Here is a 24,758-nt window from a genome sequence, read left to right as displayed (position 1 = left end):
AGGGAAAAAAGCCACGAAATTCTCAGACTTTATCTAGCAAGATGGATGTGTTTTATTTTATAAAAAGTATTTCTTGAAGCAGTTAGCTGAGTTACTTGCCCAGTATGGTCTTGCAGGACAGCTGATTCACTTGGTGCCAGAGTGGCACAATATTTGAGTTGAATTTAACCTCAGTAAATGCAATTTTCAGGACAGTGGCAGAGGCTTTCTTTTTTCTAATCTTCTAGTCTAATTGATCCTTTTGAACCATTATTTTATATCAATGAGTATGTGTTTGTGACATTCAAATCTCAGTGCTGGGTTTTTGTTTTATTTGTTATATTAAAGAAAAATCAGACAGTACTTTCCCACTATTACATAGTTTAGATACTCATCAGCTCCAGATCCATAAGAAGAAAGAAGGTAATTTGTGTAGACATTTTAAGGAATGTTTTTATTTTATTGAAGGAACCAAGTATTGAGTTGTCTATCTATTTGTAACAGGCCATCTCAGGTTGAGTACTAAAAATTCAGTATTTAAACACCATCCATTGCTTTCTGATGTTTTAAAACAGAATAGCTGTTTGCCTTTTAATTTGTGAAAACAAAAATAGTGTTAGACATGTAAGTAACTTTGCTTACTTATGAAACATTGTTTTCTCAGAATACTTTGGTAATAGTGTTGATAATGTCAAGAACCATGGAAAAACTTTTCAATTTTTTAAAATAAACACCCTACTGGAAGCCGTTTGGCTGGTGATGAGTTCAGAAAAGTCTCTCCTGGTTGGAGCAGAGGCACGTGCACCAATTAGGAGTTATCTTTGACTCCACACTTTTGAAAATGAGGACAGTCTTACAGGATGTTTAATTTGAAATGAGTAAAATTTTTACTTTGTTTTTTACTCAAGACTTTTCCTGAACCTGATCAGATATAACCCGAGTCCAAGGAAAGGTTTTGATTAACATTAATAAATCATTTATGGTTGTAACTGGTCTGTTTGCTGATTTAAGTTCTGACCTTGTTTCCTGCTCCAAAGAATTTGCTTTTCAATTCAGTTTCCAGTGAGAGTAAAGCAATGCTAGCATCTCAGCCAGACAATAATGATTAGTACAGACATTAGTCAAGTCACCTAAGTTCAAATATCAATCAACTCTATTAAAACAAGCATTAAAACTCCCTAAAACTGCTCCTTATGTGAGTTCTGAAATGCACCTCTGTAACTTTACATATAGCCAAGGACTTCCTGTCCGTCTGCTAGTTAGCCATTAGGTGCACAGTAGACAACTAATTCTACTTAAACAGGCAAGCAACAATGAGATTAACCGTAGGTTAAGGGACTGAAAATAGCAACTTTGATCCTCCAGCTGACCAGCTATTTAAATGGTGGATGGTACTAGATGGTAAACAAGCATGGAAGTGAGGGAAAGAAGAAGGGGAGGAATACATGAGTGACTTCTGAGGATGACCAGGGAGATTTTTTGTAGTTTTGAGTATTCCTAATGAACTTGTTTTTGGAAGATAGAATTCTCTGACTTTCTTCTGAAAATGTGAGTTCAACCCCAGCTGTCCCTCAGTAGCTGCAGTTCCTTATTTGTCTTTAATACAACATTTTTACTTTAGGCATATCAAATCAATCATGTCTTAATCTCTAATAAAAAAAAATTAGCAATACTATGAAGTCCATAGTTTCCTACTGTATGTTTTCTCATTGTAACTTCTCGAGATGAATTCTATTCTGTCATTAGATCTAAATATTACAAAGCTTGAACCACTTCCCATAATTTTCACTGAGATGCAGGCTTCTGGTTCACCTGGGTGCTTCAGCAAACTTGTTACAACCTGACTCTTACCACCTTCTTCTTCAGATGTCTGCACAGGGTGCTGCTTTTCAGCATTTTAAAGACTGGAAAATTCTGTCTCTGACAAACTCCTTCCTTCTGCAGTTAATGACTTTGTATGAACACTGAATGTGAAAAATCATGGTAGAAAAAAAGCCCATCAGGCTAGGAATTTGAAGCACACCCTCACATGGGCCACGTCCTCCTCTTCACTGTTTTCTGCCCTTTCCATTCTGCTTCCCTCTATGTTTGTGCTGTACAGCAAAGGAGCTGGTCTTTCTGAGGAGAAAAAATCCCCACATTGTATCCCATCTTGCTTGGTATCCCGTGGTCAGTTGAAGGATCATAGCCTCAGTCTCTTGTAAAAGTCTCACCCAGATCCTCTGCAGCCTGAAAAGTAGACAGGGTAGAAGCAGAACCCCTGAGTGTAAGGAATTAAAATGAAAATCCAAACCCTTGTTACATAGGCCAGAAATCTGTTACTTTGAATGTAATTTTAGTGTCAAAAAGGAAAGCACCCTACTGTCTCAAAATAGCAGAGTAAGAGGGAGGAAAAAAAAAACTCTTTCAAGAAGTAGTAAAACTGTTTTTCAGATGGAAACAGGAGACTTCTAGGGTGTCTTCTGTTCCTACCTTGTGATCCCCCTGGACATAGTCAGAAAAAACAACTGTACATTTTTCACATTGAAGTAGCTTAGTACAACTGAAAAGCTAATGCCAAATAATAATGTAAAATGTATCTGTTTTACTTGTGAGGGTAGGACTTCCGACTCAAAAGATTCATTACCAGCTTCTCTTGTATGTAGGTTTGGGGAAGGGTGGTCGTGCTGATCGGATCAGACTGACGTGCTGCTGTGGTGCGGTGTGTTAGGAGTTTCAGCCGTCGAGCGCTACCTTCCCAGTCAGGACTGAAGCTGAGCAACCAGGCATGATGTTTACTTTTCATCCTTTAAAAATCATTTTGGAGTCCTGAGTGATATAATAATAATAATAAAAAAATCCAAAAAAATCACATCATGACAGAGGTAGGAGGACTTGTATGTTTCTTCATTTGTGTTTTCCTCATGGATTTAGAGCCATTTATGTCCCTCTTCAGTTCTTTCCACCGGTGAGTTCTTCTACCCTGTGTGCTGTTCTCCTGGTGGAGGACTTGGTTGAGAATTTCATGGGAGGGTCATGATATGATTCTTCATCTGGCTACGGAATAACACACAGGAAACAATATAGTCATCTGCAGCTTCTTTATTTTCAGTATAAAACCTTGCAGGTGTGCACTCCTTTAAGGCACTCATTCTTTTTCTTGCTGCCTCCAGCAAGGCTTTGATTCAGCCTGAATCAGCATTGGTCAGGTTGAACTAGCAGCTCTTCATGTGGTTGACATGGAATGAATAATAACATGAAATAATCTAAATTTCCAGTGAAATGCAGTTTTTCTTCCTTCTCTTGTGCACATATATAGATGTGCTTTCGCACATGCTCTTACTCTCTCTTTTTCTCTCTACCTAAATATCAGTCACCCTGCATTTCTTTTATTAATGGCAGTATCTTCTGCTGTATTTTAACAACTTGTGAAGAGTATTCCTTCAACACAGTTATTCATTAGTGTATTTAAATTTTTGCAAATAACAAAAAGGTAATAAATGCAGTGCCATATTTGCAATACAGTAAAGAACATGATCAAGCCGAAGGGAAGCAAGAGAGATTATCCTAAGTTTAATTTTATTATTTCAGGAGTAGTAGGTTCTTTGCTCTCCACTGTTCTACTTTTTACTTATTCACTAGGAAGGAATCTTCTTTCCTATTAGCGTTTAACCTATATATTGTTAATTTAGGGCACAGTTAAGTGGAAGACATATTTGGAAAATCCATGCTTGTGTCTGTTGTTCTTCAGTAGCCACCTCTGCTCTGTTTTTTTTTTTTTTTTGGAGAGGGGCAGATATTCTTAACACTGACTTCCATTAAAAAAAAGAGGAATCACAAGTATCTGTGTAACTGCTGAGTAAACCTTCATTGGATGAAGGAAGAAGAAAGCAAAGGATCTATGCAGCACATTAAAATGGCTGTATAGTCATGTTGTTTTCTGAAACATTCTTCTTCCTGCTGCATTGTAAGGTCTTTCAAAAAATATGTGAAATCCAAAGCCATACTAGCCTGGGGGAAGAACAGTAAAATATATAACAGCGCTTCTTCACATGCTTGCAACAGCTATGGCAAGTATTTGATGTATATATTTGTTCTCTTGGGATGACACTGGTTTTCTTCTCATTGTAAACCATTTTTTTTAGCCTCTGGGGTTTGCTTTGCAGCCTTTACATCTTACCTTGTTCTATTTCCACATAACTCAGGAACAAGAAACAATTTATTTAAATTTTTGTACTGTACTCCCTATTCCTTTGTGTTTTACGTGTCTTTAAAGTCTGTTCTACATTCTTCTGTGTTTCCCACCCCCCCTTAAATATGTTTTTATAGCTTCATAGTGGTTTTTATTGCTGATTGAGTACATGGATGGGAGAGGGATAAGATCAACCTCATATTAAGACTGTATATCCTTCCTTTGGCAAAATGAAAAGCATCCAGTGATCTCAGAACTAATTTCTGTACAGACCTCCCGTTCCCTCACCTCCCATAATTCTTGGTGTATTTATATGTGTGTATATATGTGTGTATTTGTTCCTGGGGGAAGATAGAAAAGGACTAGGGATGAGTTGCTGTGGGATGCAGTATGGACTCAGCAGATTAGATTGTTTCATCAGTCTCAGAAATTTTCTAGTGATTGGCAACTAACAGCATGTTTCACCTCAAGATACTTACAAATATCCCTGATAATTAAAAAACATCTGTGTGTCTTATACACATGCAAACACATATGGAAGAATAGGTATTAATACTTGTTAAATTGTCCAGACAGCTTCTGAGTGGGCATTCTTCTGTGAATTGCTTTCTTAGTATCATTAATGCATTTTAAAAGCATGCATATGAAAAAATGGGTTTTTTGACTGTCATCATCAAAAAGAATCAAGTCCACAGTTTTTTGTCTAATTTATACTCAGAATTATTCAATGCAATCAGCTGTTTCGGAGACTATATGTGCGTGTACTGAAATGCATAGAGTGGAGATTGCCTATCTAAAATGAGAATCAAAAGGAAAGAAAGCATTTATGTGCCTAGAAATATGTGTTAAAGTTTTCCAACATAGGTAGTAATTTACAGTACAACAGCTGGGCATATTCTGGATTCCTCTTTAGCCTCTTCTGTCGGGATTTCTCTGACAGATGGCACTCACAGATGGACATAGCATTCTTAAGGAGCTTACTCTTTCTACTCCTTTACCCGCCAGTAACTCATGATACTATTAGAAATCTAAAAGCTTTGACATGAATTAGCCTTACTTAGCAGACTTTAATTTTTTTTAATCTTTAGAATATGCTGCAGGGTAGTGGTTGTGGAGTTCTTAATCTGTTTACTTACGCTCTTAGAAGCCAAAATGGAATTCCTATGAAGCTGACATGGCGAAATATGGCAAATCATGGAAACTATATGGTCTTTTCTTATTATTACTTGTCATGATAATATTTTAATTCCCATGTCTTGGAGGAAAAGTATAGAATGATACAAAAGAGTACAGTTTAGTAACCCAGAAACAGCTCTGTCCACTGAAGTTCACAGAGTTCAAACAAGCTGCTTGGTATTTTGTTGTAATTACATTGAAATCTAAGGTGAATAAACCTAATATTTAGGTTTATTCTATTAGATGGTACTTTGAAATACTTACTAGAAAACCAACTAATTGGGTGGTCAATGAAACATGTTTCCACCACCATCAGCTTAAATTAGTTTGTTTTCTAGTAAGTATTTCAAAGTACCATCTAATAGATGCAAAAAAGAGCAAACTGTGTTCAAGATACTGGAATACACCTCTCTGACAGATTTGTCTGCCATGTACTTAGTCTTGTTTCTCAATATTCATGCAACTTTGGGCTTGAACTTGAAGGCCATTATTCTCTCAAGCAGTGACTCAAATGGCTGTTTTCTCTGATGAATGTTGTTGGTGTGGAGTTTCTGTTCAGGAATGTGAAACTATAAGCAGAACGATCAGATCCAAAAAAAGCATTGTGACAGCTGGGCAGGTTAGAGAGGCGAAATTAGTAAGTGCCTTCAGCCAGGTCCTCCACTGCACGTATTCATAGTTCAGTAGAAAACTAGAAGAACACCAGACGGAGGTAGAGAAATGAAATCAGGTTTTTTGTTTTGTTTTCTAAATGCTGTATAAATTAAAGGCTCCCAACTCTTCCTTCATGAATATTAAATAGCCCACTGTGGCAAAACTTCTGCTTCACAGCCCATTTTTAACTGTGTTTTTTTCCTCAGGGCCCCTCTGTTGTAGGCCACTTGCTGGGTGAGCAGTCCACTCCCTACTATCATTTTTTCCCAGAGGCTTCTTCATTTCAAGTTATTGCTGTATTATCAGGCACAGTTAATTAGTCACATAATGGTACAATTTAAACACCTATTTTGAACCCTCCTGCCTGCAGGTAGCTGGGTTCTGAAGAATTATCAATAAGCAAACAGTCCTGACTTAAAAATTCTTTCATTTTGCATATATTTATGTACTCTGTTTTAGTGCCTGTGTATTTCTGAGCACACCCTTTCATAATAGTAAAGAAGCAGGTGTATAGTTACTGCAAATCTACGAACAATTTGGACAAGGAAAACATAGTGAGAAGAGTAATCTGTGCACTGGACTATGAAGTTCAGATAAGTAGCCCTGGCCAGAATAGTCTAGTTTGCATCTTCAGCAAATTCCATATATATTTTACCACCTAAAAGTCTTACTATAAACCTTCCTTTGCTGCTGTTGATTTTTAAAAAATAATAATAGAAAAAAAAATCTTGTCTTCCTTTGCTTGTTAAGTTCAAAATTGTTGTATGGTGAGTTTCAGTATGATTAACTAGGGAGTCAGGATGAGGACAGAGTCATCAGTTAAGAAAAGCAAGAGGCATTAGGGGAAGCTGTGACTATAGCTTGGGCTCGTGATGTAAGAAGCAATGTGATGAAGTTCTATTTCAATAGAATAAACTAGCTGATCTTTTAACATTGTCTGGCAGTAAGTGAAAGTCTTCCTGAAACTGATATGTGATGGCACAACAGAGCTATGGTGGTCACCATACTTCTGAGACACAAGGAGAAGACTTGTATGCTGTGCCCTGCCATAGCTGCAGACTCATGCTGCAGCCGTTTTTATGAGGAGTCTCCTCTGATAGCCAGGACTTCTTATGCAGGGGGACCCTGTGCAAAGGAGCCGTGGCGTGGATGACTACTCATGTAGTGTTATCGAATGGCTTGAGGCCAATCTTGCCAGCGTTTATTATCTTAACGGTGCCAGCAATGTCAAAGACTGACCTTGATTGCCAAGCATTTTGGGAGAAATAGGGGCTTTCTGTTTGTCAAACTTTAGAGCAGGAAAAGGAAGTTTTTTACTTTAACAAATTTTGTAAGCCTGACTACTACTAAATGTCAAGAAATGATCATGACAATTTTGTGGTTTTACCTGTCATATCCTTGTAGAGTTGAGAGGGAGAGACTTTGCCAATTTTTGTTTTATGAACTGCAACTTCCAGTGCGAAAACAGGCACATTATTAATACTAAGGCTAAAGACACATTCCATCTTGAGCCACAAGAACTCAGAAGTATATATGCTGCTAAAACTGAATATATAGTGTCTTGGTGTTACTGCATTTCAGAACTAGATCTGGGGAGCTTTGATGCACTAAAACCAGAATGTTGTTATTGAAATAAAATTGAAAAGGCAGCTTTAATCATGATTTCAGAATCACAGGATGGTGGAGGTTGGAAGGGACCTCTTCAGATCAGCTAGTCCAACCCTCCTGCTCAGAGCAGAGTCAATGAGAACAGATTGCCATGCACCATGTCCAGTTGAATTTTGAGTAGTCCTTTCAAATTAACAATAATTTGAGATTGATTTTCATCAATGAGTGGCATAGGAGCTCCAGAGCTTTAGAGTACTGTTCTGCAGTTATGTGACAATTTCTCTTGTTTCATATAAGAGTATTTATCTCATATCCTAAGCATTGTCTCCTCCTTCAGTTTTACAAATTGCATTCGGTTAGTTAGTAGCAATTTTTACTGATTTCCTACACTGATGTTTGAGCTTCTGAAATGAAATACTTGTTTTTCAAATTGGTTTTGTTTCTAAAAAAATAAAAAAGATTCCTGTTCTATTTTTCCTATCTTTTGTTTGCATGTTTCAAAACTTTTATGCTTGTGTCTCAAATATTTTGCATCCTAAGAGACCATCATAAATAGCTATTTGAAACTATTAAAATTACCTGAAGTACAGTACAAGACTTTCATGGTTTTATTCATTAATTTTTACTCAACAGTACTATTCTGTTCAAGATCAACATATTAAACATTCAAATGTTTAATTCTTTGTGTGCCCAATTTTATATTTGAGACCCTACAAGTTTTTTGGTCTAATGTGAATAACTCGGGTATGAGACAACCCTGAGGAAAGTTGCTAGCTTCTATATTCTTGCTCTACTCTAAGAGGCCAGTTCATTTGGGGGGCTTTTCATTTGTTTGTTTTTTGATGCTTCCAATGTTTGGTAGTCAGAATATTTCAATTTACTACTTTTTTTTTTTTCTTTTTTTTTTTTAATTTGGACTTTTATCAGTTTCAGGATGCATTGGATATCAGACTTTCCATTATGTCTATGATTGTTTGCCATAAGGAATTGTCTTTCTCATGCTTAGAACTCTTTTATTTCATAGATGTTTAAAACGACATCTGTAAGTCAACACTGTAAGGTACTAAATGTAAAATGGTTATAAAATGATACAGTGTGTTCCTGGTTTTAGTCTGTAAAACTGACAAGACAAAAGAAATAATCCTTAGATATCATAAGTGACTTTGCCCTGACATCTCTTCAGAATATTGTATAAAGGGCCTAGCCTGGATGTGAGGGGTTTCTCCGTAGATATCTGGTTCTGTCAGTTGATTAGCATTTTAGATGAAAGACAGTAGCTACAGGGAGTATGTAGCTGCCAAGTGCTTATCAAAAAGGATTTTTCAAATCATTCCTTATACTTACTTTTTTAAAAGAAGGAAAAAAAATGGATATAAGCAGCTTTTAAAAATAATTCTTTGCTTTAGAAGTGTTATATTATTTGAGAGATCCATTATTCGAAAGCAAATACATCTGCACAAAGGCCACAGGGAGACATTTATCTAAGGTAAATTAATTCTAGGGCATTTTAATATGATGTGGTGGAGCATATATTTATAAACCAGTATTTGCAGTCAGGTCAAGTGTTCAGGAATGAGTATCAGTGCCTGAACAAACTCAACATGTATATATGTTGGCTGATGTACTTATTCCTTGTTGTTTATTTTTATTTCCTGTATTAGCATTTGAAATTCATAAAGAACATTGGATACCATAAGGTAAATACTGTGTTGTGTCCAGAATATGTGTCTGAGTGGCAGAAATTAAAGAGCAATATGGAACTGGAGAGAAAAAGATTGGGAGAGGACTTGGAGAGGTCAGCTAATACTTTTCTTCTGCTGCAAGGCAAGATCAAACTATAGCTAAACCACTCTTGACAGATGTTTGTCTAACCAGTTCTTAAAAAAAAATACAATGATGGAGATGGTGAAATTTCCCTAAGCAATTTGTTCCAGTGTCCTACTGTCATTGTTATGAAACTGTTTTTTAATGTCTCATCTTAAGTATCTTCCATTAGGATTTAAATTCATTACTACTTGTGTTGCCTGCGCTCAATGTGAGTAACAATTTGCCTCAGTCTTTTTTGCATTGTGTACTTCAAGTCTGTGATGTGAGTTCTTTGTAGTAAAAGAGTAGTGTGATTACCTTATTTTTAGTCAACACAGAAGTTATTTCTCTCAATCTGGATTAGGGATTTAAAAAATACACTTTGGCAGAATGTGTAGTCTGAAATGAAGTACGTTTGGATTCAGTACCTGATTCTGTATGTGATGCAGTCGATGAAACATTGATTTCTGTGTTGTCTTTAATTTAGTTTTGTAATATTACAAAAGAATAAAACTTGGTTAGGAGATGTAACTGTATAAACATAAAATTGCACACCCTAATCAATCAATAATGACTATATCACAGAACTAGAACCTTTATAGGCTTGGCTTGGTTGATGTTTCCTAGTAATTGATGGGAGTCTGTCCACTGACTTTAATGAGATTCAGATGAATCTCCTGCTGCTGAGGGTAGCGAGATTCTTTTGGTAGAGGTGAATTACTGGGTGTTCCTGGAACAACAACATACATAATGATTTATTATTGAGAGTTAATGAGAAAACAAGGGAGTTTTGCAGTATTAAGATAATATTTACAAAAAAAAAAAAAAAAAGGGTTGAACCTCCTCATTGTAATTTTAAAATAAGATTGTTTATAGCATTTATTTTTCCCATGTAGTTGCTTTGCTTATTAAGGCTTAAATCTTAACGTGTTTAGTCTTGGACTGATCCTGTTGACTTCAAGGCTATTTGCAAGGCTACTATGTCTTTTTCAGTTGCAAGCTTTAATTTGTCAGCTTTATATGAAGCAGGTTTTGTTTAATATACAAACATCATGCAACTGTTTGGGTGATAATAAAGTTGTGATCAAAGTTATTTAAATGATTTTGAATTCAGTTGAAATATGCACTTTTTGGATTCCACCCAGAAGTGGAGGAGTGTCTGTTTAGGAGAAGGCACCGTAGCGTCTTGATAAGAGGCACAGTTAATGAGGTACAACATATTCCACTTTTCTCATGCTGCTATCTTGAGCAGCCTATCTTATTGGGATTACTAAAGAATAACTGCTGACTGTCCAAATCTAATTTGGCTCATTGCACATCGATCCTTCTGCCAGATGGAGCGTATTTCTAGTTTTTCTCACTAGAATTCAGATAAACTTTAGTTGGCAGAATATGGCAGCTTTGACTTTGATATAACCCAGTACAGTGTAATGGAAAATAGAAATAAGCTCCTGGACATCAATGCCCATAGGTTTGACTGTAAAAAAAAAAAAAAATGCATCAATTGACTAGCTTTCTTAATCAAAGTTCACCAGCTGTTTCACTCTGCATATCTTAAAGCAGGCTGTCAGTGTGGCATCTCTGAATACCTTAATAAAAACTTCACAGGCACCAAATTTTCTCTTTTCATTGAAATGCTGCCAGAACTAAATGTATTCATTTTTTATCATGGTTGTAGCATTTCTGTGTGATGAGGAGCGTGGAAAAGTCTGTCTGAAACAACAGAAGGGAGTGAAATAAGCAGTTGGCCGAACTGCTGTCCTGACTAAGGATAAGCTTGTGTTCTGAAGGAATTTTGGTTAAAAAGTCCAGGCATTCTGGCCGTAAGATCTTGGTTCTGTCTTTTTAGAGTAGGTAACTTGGCAAAGTTTAACGTTTCTTGTTGTAAGAGTGGATAATTATAACCATTGATGTCTGCTTTTAACCTTTTGATTTATCCTTTTGGGGAATGCTTTTGAATGTATAATGAGAAAATAATGTGCTGTGAAATCCTCAATTAGTAATAAGTTGTCTGGATCGGTTTCTCTGTGCCAGCAGTTACACCTGAAACTAATTTATTTTTCTCATCTGCTGGTATTTTAATTTGCATTGGTAGCATTAAAAAATACTGTTCATGTGAAGATTTCGCGGGAAAATAATTTAATGTAAGCTATCAGTTCTTTACTGTTCAAGGACAGCATGTCTTGGGGCTGTTCAGGAAAATTAAATAATTTCCATGCTTTTCTAATGTTAATACTAGAAATAAAAATTTGTTCTCCAAATTATCCCTTTCTTATCCAGTGGGCTAAAATAAACTGGTACCTCAGTTATCAAAATAGTTCCTTTGATTTCAGATAGGTCCATTTCTTTCTTCAGGCTCAGCTCACATTGTGGTTGTTGCATTTCGAACCACGTAAGCCCCTTTATTGTAATTTCAGTTTTGCTGCTTTTTTAAGAGCTCAGCTGTGTATGTGAGGACAGTCCTTTAGCATCTGAAATGGTTATTCCAATGAGGACACATAGGACATATTGAGAGGTGTGCCCTTGCACCATCTGGTCACTTTTTGTTGTATTAGTATTAGTAACTAGTATTAGTTACAAAGAACTCACCTTTTCCTCCATTTCTGCCTGAATAAATTTTGTTTTGAAAAAAAAGAATAAATACATTACAAATGAATAACCAAAGCAAGCACATTCTGCGTCATAACTGTGCAGTTACCAAGAAGAGGCATCAGCAGGGAATGATCACAAACTCTGCAATGCCAGAAGGGGTTTTATCGCATAACCTTAAATATGCAGCCTGTGGGTTGGTCCATTGGCGTAGTCTTTGGTAGTGTCTGACATGACTGCTGCTTAATCATTGTGGTACAGTTCTTGCATTAAATGTCTATTTTTGATGTGTCTTCCTTTCTATGAGCCCGGTCCCCTGCCTCCATGGGGCTGCCTATGAAACAAAATTAACTTAAGATTCTTCTAGAAGCTGTTGCTTCCTGTGCTGTAGACCTGAGGAACTCCATGTGGTCTTACAAATAACTGAATAACATTCAAAGAATGATGTAGATGAACATCAGGAACAGGTATACTTTGAGACCATAAAATGATCAGATAATTCAAGTTAGAAGGAACTTAAGGAGGTTGCCTAGTCCAAATTGCAATATGCAAGACTTGACGATTCCTGAAGTTTCGTTTAGTATCAGAAATGAATCCAGAAAAAAACTCCCACATTCACATGTATTAAAAATTCTTTTTAGTTTGTTTTACAGCTGGAATGTGCTATGGATTTAGCACGTCTCAGAGGGAATACTTTTTCTCAAGTCTTATTGAACAAATGAAATTCTACTCTGGCTCATTAACAGAGAAATCAAAATGAATGGCAATAATCCAGATGTCTGCTGTAGTCCCATTTCAGAATGCTGTTTATATTTAACACACTTAGTATGTAAAATATTTGGGTTTTAATTATGGCTTAAGAAAGTAAATTGTTTTAAAGAGAAGTGAGTGGAGTCATCCGGGTAAACATACCAATCTGAAGAACAGCTCCCCAAATTAAACCAAGAAGCATTATGAAAAATGATTCTTTAAAGATTTTTCAGATGGGTTTTTATTTCATAAGCCTCCACACTCATTTTCTGTGCAAGTGAAGTTTCCACTATCACTATTTATTCCTACAGCGTTCTCCAGATGAAGAAAAGGAAATAACAAAAGTCTGCAAAACAAATGCAGAGAGCATCAGTTTATCCAAGCTGCTCTGCAGTGCTGATTTTCTTCTGCAGTCAAGGCCAGAGCAGCTCAGAAAAACAAAAGGCACTCCTGTACTCTGTATTGGAGTCGTGGTTTAAATGGGCATACATGTTTCTAAAGAAGTTTATTTGGTCCAGACTTGTACCTTCTTTGATGCTGGTATATCACTCATTCAAAAAAAGCAGCACAGCATTTTTTGCTCACTTCACATCCTCATGTGGCAATGCTACAAAAAAGTTGATTTAAGGAAGGTTTGTACATTTGAAGAACTGGCACTAGCTTGATTTGTATCAGGTCTAACTCTGGCAACCTGTACCCATTCCATATTGGACTTCCCACGGAAGGTGCTTTCAAGGGTAGAGCTGAACTGTCTGAGACTTGGTAGAACTCAGGGTCTCCAGAGAGCACAGTCATGTCAGAGTGATTCATAGAATCATAGAATGGTTTGGGCTGGAAGGGACCTTCAAGATCATCTAGTTCCAATCCCCCTGCCATCAGCAGGGACACCTTCCACTAGACCAGGTTGCTCAAAGCCTCATCCAGCCTGGCCTTGAACACTTCCAGGGAGGGGGCATCTACAACTTCCTTGGGCAACCTGTTCCAGTGTCTGACCACCCTCACAGTGAAGAATTTCTTCCTAATATCTAATCTAAACCTACCCTCTGTCAGTTTAAAGCCATTTCCCCTTGTTCTATCACTCCCTGCCCTTGTAAAAAGTCCCTCCCCAGCTTTCTTGTAGGCCCCCTTCAGGTCCTGGAAGGCCGCTATAAGATCTCCCCAGAGCCTTCTCTTCTCCAGGCTAAACAGCCCCAACTCTCTCAGCCTGTCCTCATAGGAGAGGTGCTCCAGCCCTTGGATCATCCTGGTGGCCCTCCTCTGGACTTGTTCTAGCTGCTCCAGGTCTCTCTTGTGATGGGGGCTCCAGAACTGGACACAGTACTCCAGGTGGGGCCTTGTGATAGTGGAGTAGAGGGGCAGAATCACCTCCCTCGACCTGCTGGCCACGCTTCTCGTGATGCAGCCCAGGATAAGGAGTGAAGGAGCTAAGAGGGAAAGAAGGAAATAAAAGGGGAGGAGATTTGGGTTTGATAGGCCATGGACGACTGGACATCTCGGCTTTTGAGGTGAGTCTAGGAGGCTGGGGATGACAGGGATAAAACTGCAGCTGAGATGGAAGAGTGGGAGGAGGGAAGAAGTTCATACAGTGAAGAAACTGGGATAAGCCAGGGAACGTGGAGTGGGTGTGAAGAGGGAAGACCATGCTCTATTTCGAACATGAGAGACCTGGAACAAAACTCATAATTCTAATGGAATCTAACAAGTGCAGGCTCAGTAGAGATGTAGGTTTTAAAACATACTATTTTTCCCCATAATCACCATGTTTGAACTCTTCAGTTACACTGGCAATAATTAGTCCTCTTCCTTCGTCCCTTCTGGGGCTCATCATTTTCCTAACTTTCCGTGTGCTTGTAGCCTACCCTGCTCTGCAGGTGCCAGTAATTCTTGTCTTTCAAACTGTCTGTTATTAACCTAGTCCAGTTGAATTGAGAACACTTGTTCATAACCAATACCTTCTCTTACAAGAGCTGAAAAGAATTTGTATGCATTGTCTCCTTTTTTCCTTAACTATAAAAATTGCTCTTACGAAGTTATTACTGAGCCTTTCAAGATTTACTTTGCAAGAAATGCTTGTTCCTCTGGGTGCTTTCAGTGTTGTTTGCAGGTTTGTTTTTGCGCAGTGTTGACAACAGAGTGAGATTTTTAATGTTTTCTGCTGTTTTGTGAGATCGAATGGGGCAGGTTGGGATGATGATGGTTGTTATTATTATTATTACTATTACTACCACCATTATTTCTCTTGGGAATGTATTAAAAGATAGAACATAGATAAATGGAGCCTCAAGGGTGACTCATGTTTTTGTTTAGCTTGAACTAGGTCCAGCTTCTAAGAAGATTTTTAGGTGCATTTTTTGGAAAGTGTTTTAAACTGAAGTTATAATTCCAGAGATCTCAATAGCATGTGTGTGTTTTTATTTAGGAACACGTTTAAGGAATGTTTTTGGTGGGTGATTGTAAAATAAATAAACCTGTCTGAATCTGGAGGTTGCAATTCTTTGGCATATTCAGTGTCAGCAAAAATCACGTGGAAGAATGTTATTTAGAGCGTGGACTTGGCTAATTTTTGTGATTTACTTTGTAAACAATTATCTTTATGTTCAGTTGCGAGATGCGAAAGTATGATTTCTTAAGTAGTGTTTGCTTTTTACTTTGTCAGTGTTTCTGCATGTTTGGAAGGTGGCTAAAATTTGTTTTCAGCATGTGCCCCTGCCTGCTTGTAACACAAATTCAGAAAGTACTTTTCTTCAAAACAACCTACTGTTGCCATATTAATTGTCACTGAGTGTGTAACAGTGCAACACCTCCATGACATTGCTTCGATAATGTTGTTCAAGGTTCTAATTTTTTTGCCTTTATAAATTCTCAATAAACTTCAATTATTACTCAGTTTTTATTTAAAAAAAAAGCCAAAACAAACAACAAAATCTTGCTGTCATGTGCAGTGTGAATATCTTAGCTTGTGAATATTTTTAATTTTGTCTGCAGAGCAATTGATGACATACATTTGTAGGTTGTTAGGGGAATGAAGCAGTCGGCACCGCTTGTTTTTTGTTTTTTTCAGGGATTTATTCTTGTCTTAAAAATTACTGTTCACTGAGAAAGCAGTTGTGGTACTTTAATCATGTAGTGGTAATTTACCTTGTCATGTAATAGATAAGGTTAGAGTAAGAATGTAATAATATCATGTATTTAAATATATAGCTTAAGGATGTTTCTAATAACTGTACTTGAACGCAAAGGAATTTCAACATTTGAACCTAGTTTGCAAGTTGAACAATAAATGCCCCTGTGGTGACTTAGATAGCATAGATGCTTTTGTCCTAGTCAACTACGTACTGGGGGGACCATACACTTTATCTGTATTTCAGTATACTTAAGTATCTGTAAAACATGAGATACATAAAAAAAAAAAAGTTGAATTTGCAAAATAAGGAGTACCTATTATGTTGTCTGCTTAGAAAGATTTTTCCATGTGTGTCATAACCTGAATGAGACAGCTGCAGAATTTGACCACGCAGAGCTGCAGCAGCGTGTACAGTTGCTTTGTTGGTCATTTTAGCAGAGGTATGACAGACGTACATAGTGAGTTAAGATGTATGTGAGAGAAGAATGTTGGTGAAAGACACTAAATTTAAAAATGTGTTAATTATTTTAGGGTTTCATTAACCTTTGTTCTATATTGAAACTTAGAGGTTGTTTTGCAGCTCCATCTTTCACTTGAGAGTTCTCCACTAAATTTTCTTAGATCGTTTAAAAGTCTTGCTCTGAACTTTGATACATAAGATTCTCTTACCTATGTGTGAGAGCTGAGAGGAATTTGACCACACAACTGTTACTAAAATTAACAGACATTATATGATTTGATCATGCCCCTGTCATGAAATGTCCCTGGTGAAAATTTCATCATATGATGAGTGATTGTGTTCCGACTACTGATCTGTTGCTGGTTTTGAATGGATGTTGCAGAGTTAATGCTTGGACTATACATTATGTAAAACATTTTTGTACTAATTCTGAAATGTGTTTTATTTGCAGGGATATTAAACCAGACAATATTTTGATGGATATGAATGGACATATTCGATTAGCAGATTTTGGTTCTTGTCTGAAACTGATGGAAGATGGAACGGTAAATTAGAAAGAATGATACATTCCTAAACACCTTTTCTTCAGACCTTAGCTAGCTGCTAAAATGCATGCTAGTAAAGGGAAAAGGTGCCTTATGTCAAACAAAATGGAATTGTAATGGTATTGGTATGTAACTAACCTTTGTTCAAAATGTGATTGCACTTTACTTGGATTTACTGTGTATCGAAAGCTTTTTAGGTGCATATAGTCAGCTCATGAATAAATAAAGAGAAGCTGCCCTGTCAGTACTGAGTAGGTATTTGTTGATGAACTATGACTCTCTCAGTTTTGAGCTCTGAGTTCTAATCTTTATTGAAAATGTAAGCTTTGGTATAAGCAGGATGAGATACAATTAGCATATCATATTTTATTATTACATTTAAACTTGCACATTATATAGTAGGCGTGACTAGAATGTAATTCCAGTGTGTTAATCATGTCCCAGAGTGTTATGAAGTATTTGAGTTAATACCTAATCTATAATTACTTAAGAACAACTTTAAACCTAAGAATTTACAGTTTTGTTGTTTCTCTGTTATTAAATATTTGTAAGAGTTGAGCAAAAGTATGTTATTGGAATGCCTATTAATGTAGTAGCTTGGATGCTTACATATCTCTTTATGAATTTAGAAGCCTTTTTATTGTGTTTGGTTGTTATTGTCATAACCAGAACACTAGGCTAAATTTATATATATGTGCATAGTGCCACAAACAGCAGTCTCTCTAATGATGGCAGTTGATTTTAGTCCTGGAAATGTAACTTCTACAGGTCCAATCTTCAGTGGCAGTTGGAACACCCGATTACATCTCTCCAGAAATCTTGCAGGCCATGGAAGATGGAAAAGGGAAGTATGGACCTGAGTGTGACTGGTGGTCCCTAGGCGTTTGCATGTATGAAATGCTTTATGGAGAAACGCCCTTTTACGCTGAGTCCTTGGTGGAGACCTATGGGAAAATAATGAACCACAAAGTTAGTGCACTTTCTCTTTCTGTCTCTCTCTAAGCTAATTTTTAATAAGCAACAGGGTAACTTGGAGGCTTGTTTAAAAATTAGTTTTTATGTACTAATTACGTTAATGTTCATAAATGTAGAACAAAAATATGTTTCCATATAGTAGGTTGATGGTTATGGATTGCAGATGCCTTTGCTTTAGGATAAAGCAATTCAAAACTAAAAATCTGGATTTTCTAACATGACTGTTAGTTCACTCTATGGAGTAAATCTTGGCTACATTACATCACTCCTTCTGCATTACTTTCTTCTGGTGACATCCATTGGTTGGCTTATGCAGAAGATTCTTAAATGTTTTTCCGCATGGAGGTAGCTGTAGAATTCAACAGTGTAAGAAAAATTCAAATAAAGAAGAAAGACTAGAAGACAAAAAAATTTCAATAGTTTCTGTCCTTTGGGAAAGTCTTTTTCCTAGAAACCTTACTGCATATATTTAAGAACCAGAATATTTCCATGTTCTTTTTCTATGTAATAATTTTCACTAAGAAGGGTGATTTTTCAAACTTTTTCTTGGTAATAAACTATTTTATCTTATTTTAATCTTTAAGGAGAGGTTTCAGTTTCCTGCTCAAGTGACAGATGTCTCTGAAAGTGCAAAGGACCTAATCCGAAGGCTCATTTGCAGCAGAGAGCATCGACTTGGACAAAATGGGATAGAAGACTTTAAGAACCATCCATTTTTTGCTGGGATTGATTGGGACAACATTAGAAACTGTGAGGCACCTTACATCCCAGAAGTCAGCAGCCCCACTGATACATCGAACTTTGATGTGGATGATGATTGCTTAAAAAATTCCGTAAGTATAGAGTTAACATTTTGACAAATCTGCTTTTGTAGTCTACTTTACAACAAAATATCTGTAAATGGCAGGGTTTTTTTCAGTGCATTCACTGTGTTCTGCATAAACAAAAAAGTGCTGCTTTAAAGAACCTTGAGGGGAATATGTTTAAGATCCGTTCCGATCCAAACCATTCTGTGATAGTTTGGAGACTGTTCCTCCAAACTTCTGTGTGTAAGGCTAACTACAGCTCAGTTTTGTGAATTCGTTGTGACGTTACACGTGTTAGTAACTAGCACATACATCTGTTATTTGCAATAACAAGTTATTAGTGTCTGTGTCTGTTTACATGTAGATAGTCTGCAAGACAGTTTTTCTATTGGAGCTTTGCCGAGACTTGTACTGAGTTTGCGTAATGCGTTTTATTGTAGTGCTCTACTCTAATTCCTTGTATCTTTGTCAGATTCCATTCAGTTCATTCCCACTAAAATTTTTCCAGCTCATTTTCTGCCTTAGGTTGAGTTTTGGGAAATTTAGGAGAAACGTTACTGCCATTTCTTCAGGAACAATCTTGGTGAGAAAGAAATGATTTTGCCTTTGCTTAAAAAGCCTTACAACTGTTGTTTTTTAGCAACCTTAGTGTTTCTATGCATTTGAATGGGAAATTTGACAGATAATAGAGGTCTTAGCATCAGAGGAATGCCTTGTGTTGTCTCATTGTAAAAACTTTTTTTCCTTTTGGTGTTTGTTAAAAGATGCAGAAACCTGCTGGTTTACATGTGAGGTGAAGCAATTTCACCATTTTTGGTTTTGTTTTCTGAACTGCCTGTGCATCTCAGTTCCATTGAGCTTCTTGGACCTGCAGATAAACAACAGGCAACATGAATTGATACAGGCAGAATGATCGTTATTTGCATTCCCTTTCCTCCAACTGCACAGTAAAAGATGGAAAACACTCAGACTAGATGAAATCCAGTGGTAGACATGTGTGGTGTGGAGCATTAGGTCTCAAGAGTCCTTTCATATAGGCCAGTTAAGCAAATCAGTCTAGCTGCATAGGACAACTTGCTTTTTTCTTTTTTCTTTTTTCTTTTTTCTTTTTTCTTTTTTCTTTTTTCTTTTTTCTTTTTTCTTTTTTCTTTTTTCCTCAATTGTTCCTCACTTGCATCTGGTGTTGCCCATTTTCTTTCACAACTAAAGTATTTTTATCTTAGAACTTTTTTTATTTTGTCCAGGAACAGCTATTAGGGTTGTGTGGCAGGAATGGATGCTATGTGTAGCAAGTCCTTGTGAAGCCATGTTTGTGAAGCTTTTAGAGGTTATTCGTATGGTATAATGTTGGCCAGCCCAGAAGTCATCCTTTTTAGAGCCTAATCTCCCAAATGATGTACTGAAAAGGTGCCTCTGTGGCGTGAATGATTTCCCATTGTAAAGAAGCAGGGATCCACAGGTGAAGAATGCTTCTGTGACGAGTTACTGGATTCAGACATAAAAATAGAGTCCAGTTCTTAATTTGCTTTAAACCTTTGGGGGTGAAAAGCAGTGCTATTGAGCTGTTCAAGATGAACATTAGTTTGTGGAGCCTCATTTTCAGTTTCCTCATTTGAAACATGTGAAGGTAGGGTTTTGTTTTGTTTTAATTTGTTCTATTTTTACCATTCCTTTTCGCACCTAGCATATCTCTGAAAAAATCGTAGCCTGAGGCATTGCATGACTGAGGGTATTTTACATTTTTAATTCAACTGTTGGACGTTGTATTTAATATTGCTTCCCCTCAAATTCCTGTATGTGCCTTGGAGATGTTTTTACTGCTGTCTTCCATACACATTTTGTGAGGAAAGTTCACCCCAGATAAGCCCATAAGACTTTTTTTTCTTTTAAATTCTTTGCAAGGTTTGAATGGCATAGAGCAAATGAGAAATGCCCAGTGCTGAAGATAAAAGGCACTGTTGAAAAGCCATGATTGTTATTCTTCTGCCTGAACTTGGAGTGAGACTGTGGTCCTGTGGAAAAATTATATACGTAATAATGAAATTCAAACAGTATGTTAAAAGTTCACATAAGCACAAAGGGCAGAACAGTGTTGTTAGGCAGCTTAAGTTCTGCAGGTTTTTAGCTTTTAACTGTTTGGATTAGTAGCCTTATTGATAGGCATGGTAGATTTAGATTCAGTTATAATTTTGTCAGTATGATAATAGAGATAAATTCACACAAGCAGCAGGAAATAAGTATTTTGATCTCTGCCAAAGAATCAGCAAAGAAACATATTCTTTTACAGAATCTTATCAATAGATAAGATTGTTGTTATCAATAGATATGATACTTCAGGACCAATGTTGTTACCTCTGTGATACCCAAAAACTGTCATATCGGCAAAACACACAATTATGCATTTGGTCTTTTTTAAAGTTATTTGTAATGATGGTTTTGAAACACAAATCTATGGAGAAAAAAAATACAAAGAAGTAGTAAAGAATTTTACTTTTCCTAACCATAGTGGGCAATATTTGATATTTTTATTATCAATTAGTGAAAAGTTAAGACTTTGTAATTTGGTCTTGTCCTTAGTTTCCAAAATGCCCAACAGTGTAGGCTTGGTGTACTTACACAGTCTAGTTATGTCATTGGTGTTGCTTTTTATTTTGGGAACTTTTTTTTGATGTGAAGATTTTTGTCTGCTAGAAGGTCAAGGTTGTGATGTAATATAGCAGATGCCACCACTGAAAAGGTAATTTTGGATTTCTTTTGAGTACAGGCTTGTTCTCTCCTGATGAGTTTTACATGTAAAAATGTACAACTGGTTCCTTTCTTCCTTTTTTTTTTTTTTGTTTGAAAAAATTATATTACCTTTTCTTAAAATTTAGAAACTTCTAGCACTTTCAGTGTGATAATCTTCCTCCAAGGGAGTTTCTTTTGATGACCATTAAGGCCATCTCTAGTACAGTAACATAAACCTTGCATCTTGAAGTTAAACAGGAAACTTTTAAGAGTATATTTAAGAATATTAGAACCTACAGTGGTTTAGATAGTATAGCAACAGGGTTATTTTAGCCTGAGGAGAAGCTCAAAGGTTTGTCTTGGTTTGTAGTTCTTTGTCCGGCAGGAAGAAGGAGCAATGAAGGAAGAAATGGTCAAAGCACTGATGGGATTAGAAAGCCCTGTTGTATTACTTCTTTCTAGTAAATGTCTGACTATTGTTCTCTCCAAATAGAGATAACCCGCTCAGAAGTGGGGTTGGTAAATCTACAGGCAGGAGGTCCTGCTGACTAAAAGCAGAGAGGAGTATAGGAAGGAATAAAAGGTAATACTCTGTGCTAAAAGCATCTTGGAAAAAAGAAGGAATAAACTGGCCTTTAATTTGTGTAGTATTCTGCTTTCCTGTAACAATATCCTGTTTAGTTAGAGAAGGATTTGTATGCCAGCTTGCAGTATTTGTGTATGTTGTATGCTATTAGAAATAGATTTCGATGATGCCGTTTCATATATCGGCTGCTGATAAGGATGACTGTGAATATAGTTAATAAGATATTATCACATATGGTTAAGCTCAAAATGCTTTTTAAGTCCAGTAGGATATTACTTACTCAACTGTCCTGTTATTTTTCTAGGAAACAATGCCTCCACCATCGCACACTGCATTTTCCGGCCATCATTTACCATTTGTGGGTTTCACATACACAAGTAGCTGGTAAGTTAAGAGTTCCAAAATTGTTTGTAGGATAGTTACATAATATCTTAAGTGTCTCTCTGAAACCAACTGCAAACAGATACTGAAGAATGTGGTTTATTGAGGAAATTACTAGGCCATAATCTAAAGTACTGTCTGTCCAAAAGAATGAGCTCTCTGCAGATAAAATGTACATGAGTTTAAAGGTCAGCATCTGTGTTCAGAGGAGTTTTGTTGAGAAAGGTGGTTTTCAGACAATGTGTGAAGTTAACTGCATATGACAAAGTTAAGACCAGATATGTGGATGCAGAGATAATTTAGCTTATTAGACTTTAAAAATTGTTTTATTTCTAGTCCTTTGACACTCTTGTAAGTCTGAATGGAAATTTAAAAAAAATTACTTTTATTGATATTTGGTATTAATGTGATATTTGTCATGTTCATCTCTACTGCCAAACAGTAAAAAGGAAGTCTGTGTATGCCCCTTGATTATTTATGAAAATAAAGAAAGAATGTTTACAACTGTTGAAAAACCAGGCCTGTGTTTCTGCTAACACTTGTGCTTAATGCTGGTTATGTGACATGTCCTGTAGACTTCAAAAGGATTATTTGTATAAGTAGTAGTATATGTACATGAGTATCCACAGAATCAGGGCCTCAGCATTCCTGATATGTACATGTCCTAGTTGTCACGTGATAATTTCACGCCGTTTGTTGTCTTTAAATTATTTGGGAAACTTGATTAATTATTTGAAACTAAACTGTTACTGTCATCTTACTAACTATCTAAATTATGGCTTTTTGCTACTTGGCTAACAGAGACCATCCATAATGATCATTTTTAATCAAGATTTAATTCACTTTAAAAAAAAAATGCATTGAGGAGAGATCAGTCATGTAGGTAAAAAGGAATTCAATTTTTAATGAGCACATACTAACAAGGTGTTATTTGGCTATATAATAAAATACATAGTAATTAACAATTTAAACAACTGTTTATCGGTTGATTTTTTTTATATTATTATTATTTTAAACACAGCCTGTTGTAAAATCCAGTACTGTTTAATTTTTTTCCCCAGTGTGCTTTCAGACCGCAGCTGTCTAAGGCTGACAGCTGGACCACCCTCCATGGATCTTGATGCCAGCATTCAAAGAACTTTGGAAGATAGTTTAGCAACAGAAGCTTATGAGAGGAGAATAAGACGTCTAGAACAGGAAAAGCTTGAACTTAGTAGAAAACTGCAAGGTATAGTCATTAAAAAAACATTTAATCACATTTTTTGACTTAAATTGGCTTGCAGCTTTGCAAGTTATGGTTTATACTGTGGAGAAAAAAATTGTATATATACTTCCTGGAATGCTTTCTAGCAGAAAAGAATTCTCTTCATTATTTCTGTTGACAAATTAAACTTCTGTTACTCTTTATGCCTGAAATATCCCATGTAACTTCTTATAACGTTCTAACTTTGCACCGTGCCTTGATTATTATGGCATAAAGATTTCATTCTTAAAACCTCTAAGAATTTTGTTTGTCCAACTGACAATTATTGAAAAATTGGAAATTCGTAGTTTGAAATTATAAATTGTGGAATTCTGAGTGGAGAGTCTTTTGGCATGTCTTAATTTATCAGTAATATCTTTTTGACCTCCTCAAATGTCAAGGGTGTAATTTATCCCTCTCTCTTCCACCTTTTTCTAGAGTCCACCCAGACAGTCCAGGCCCTGCAGTATTCAACAGTGGATGGCCCAATAACAGCAAGCAAAGATTTAGAAATTAAAAGTTTGAAAGAAGAAATTGAAAAATTGAAGAAACAGGTAACAGGTATGTTATAAATATTAACGTAAAGACTGTAACAGGAAACAATATTTTGACAAGATTTTTTTTCTCCTAATGTAATGCTAGTTTTACTTTGCTTTCTAGAAGAGTCTTCCAGTCTATTTTACTTCTCATTTTACCCTTCAGTCTTCATTGGTAGCTCAACATTTTCTACAAATACAACTTAATATTCAGTACTTCAGTAATTCCAGTTGCAAGAGAGAAGGAATATTTCAGTAACTTCTGCTATTATTATTAGTAGCAAAGTTCCACTAGTTTTAAATTGTGGTGTTGCTAATCCACATTGCTAGATGTGAATCAGGTTTTACCTGAGAATCTGTGGAACCAATTTCCACAGAGGGTAGTTTGTTTATTTGTTTTTTGTTTTCCCCCCCCTTCCTCCTACAGTGTGTATTGCAAGAGCAGATGGAGCACTTGTTTATTATTTTCGGCAGTATCAAAAGTCGCTGCAGTCTCTTTTAGAAGTCATAGTCACTGTAGTGTATCTTGGCATTCCTTGGTTCGCAGAGATGTATCTGCGCTCTGGTATGCAGGTACATAGGCAGTAAACCTAAGGAAGGTGTGGTTTCTTACATGTGTAAACATGAGGGGTAAAGACTTTA

The 24,758-nt window shown here is 36.4% G+C and overlaps 1 protein-coding gene across 1 annotated transcript in view; it reads left to right on the top strand.

The window, feature by feature from the left end:
- The window catches only part of LOC104521260 (serine/threonine-protein kinase MRCK alpha), a gene marked incomplete at its 3' end in the record, with an annotated part of 91,387 nt that overhangs the window by 29,008 nt on the left and 37,621 nt on the right, over positions 1 to 24,758 (top strand). Inside the window, exons 5-10 of the mRNA XM_010163204.2 lie at positions 16,769 to 16,862; positions 17,631 to 17,831; positions 18,422 to 18,670; positions 22,261 to 22,340; positions 23,399 to 23,565; positions 24,019 to 24,141. Coding sequence (XP_010161506.2) covers positions 16,769 to 16,862; positions 17,631 to 17,831; positions 18,422 to 18,670; positions 22,261 to 22,340; positions 23,399 to 23,565; positions 24,019 to 24,141 — 914 coding nt within the window. The remainder of the gene's footprint in view (positions 1 to 16,768; positions 16,863 to 17,630; positions 17,832 to 18,421; positions 18,671 to 22,260; positions 22,341 to 23,398; positions 23,566 to 24,018; positions 24,142 to 24,758) is intronic.

The sequence above is a fragment of the Antrostomus carolinensis genome, unplaced genomic scaffold (assembly GCF_000700745.2).
Source record: "Antrostomus carolinensis isolate BGI_N321 unplaced genomic scaffold, ASM70074v2 scaffold2490, whole genome shotgun sequence".
Lineage (NCBI taxonomy): Eukaryota > Metazoa > Chordata > Aves > Caprimulgiformes > Caprimulgidae > Antrostomus > Antrostomus carolinensis.
This window is presented reverse-complemented; position numbering and strand designations above follow the sequence as displayed.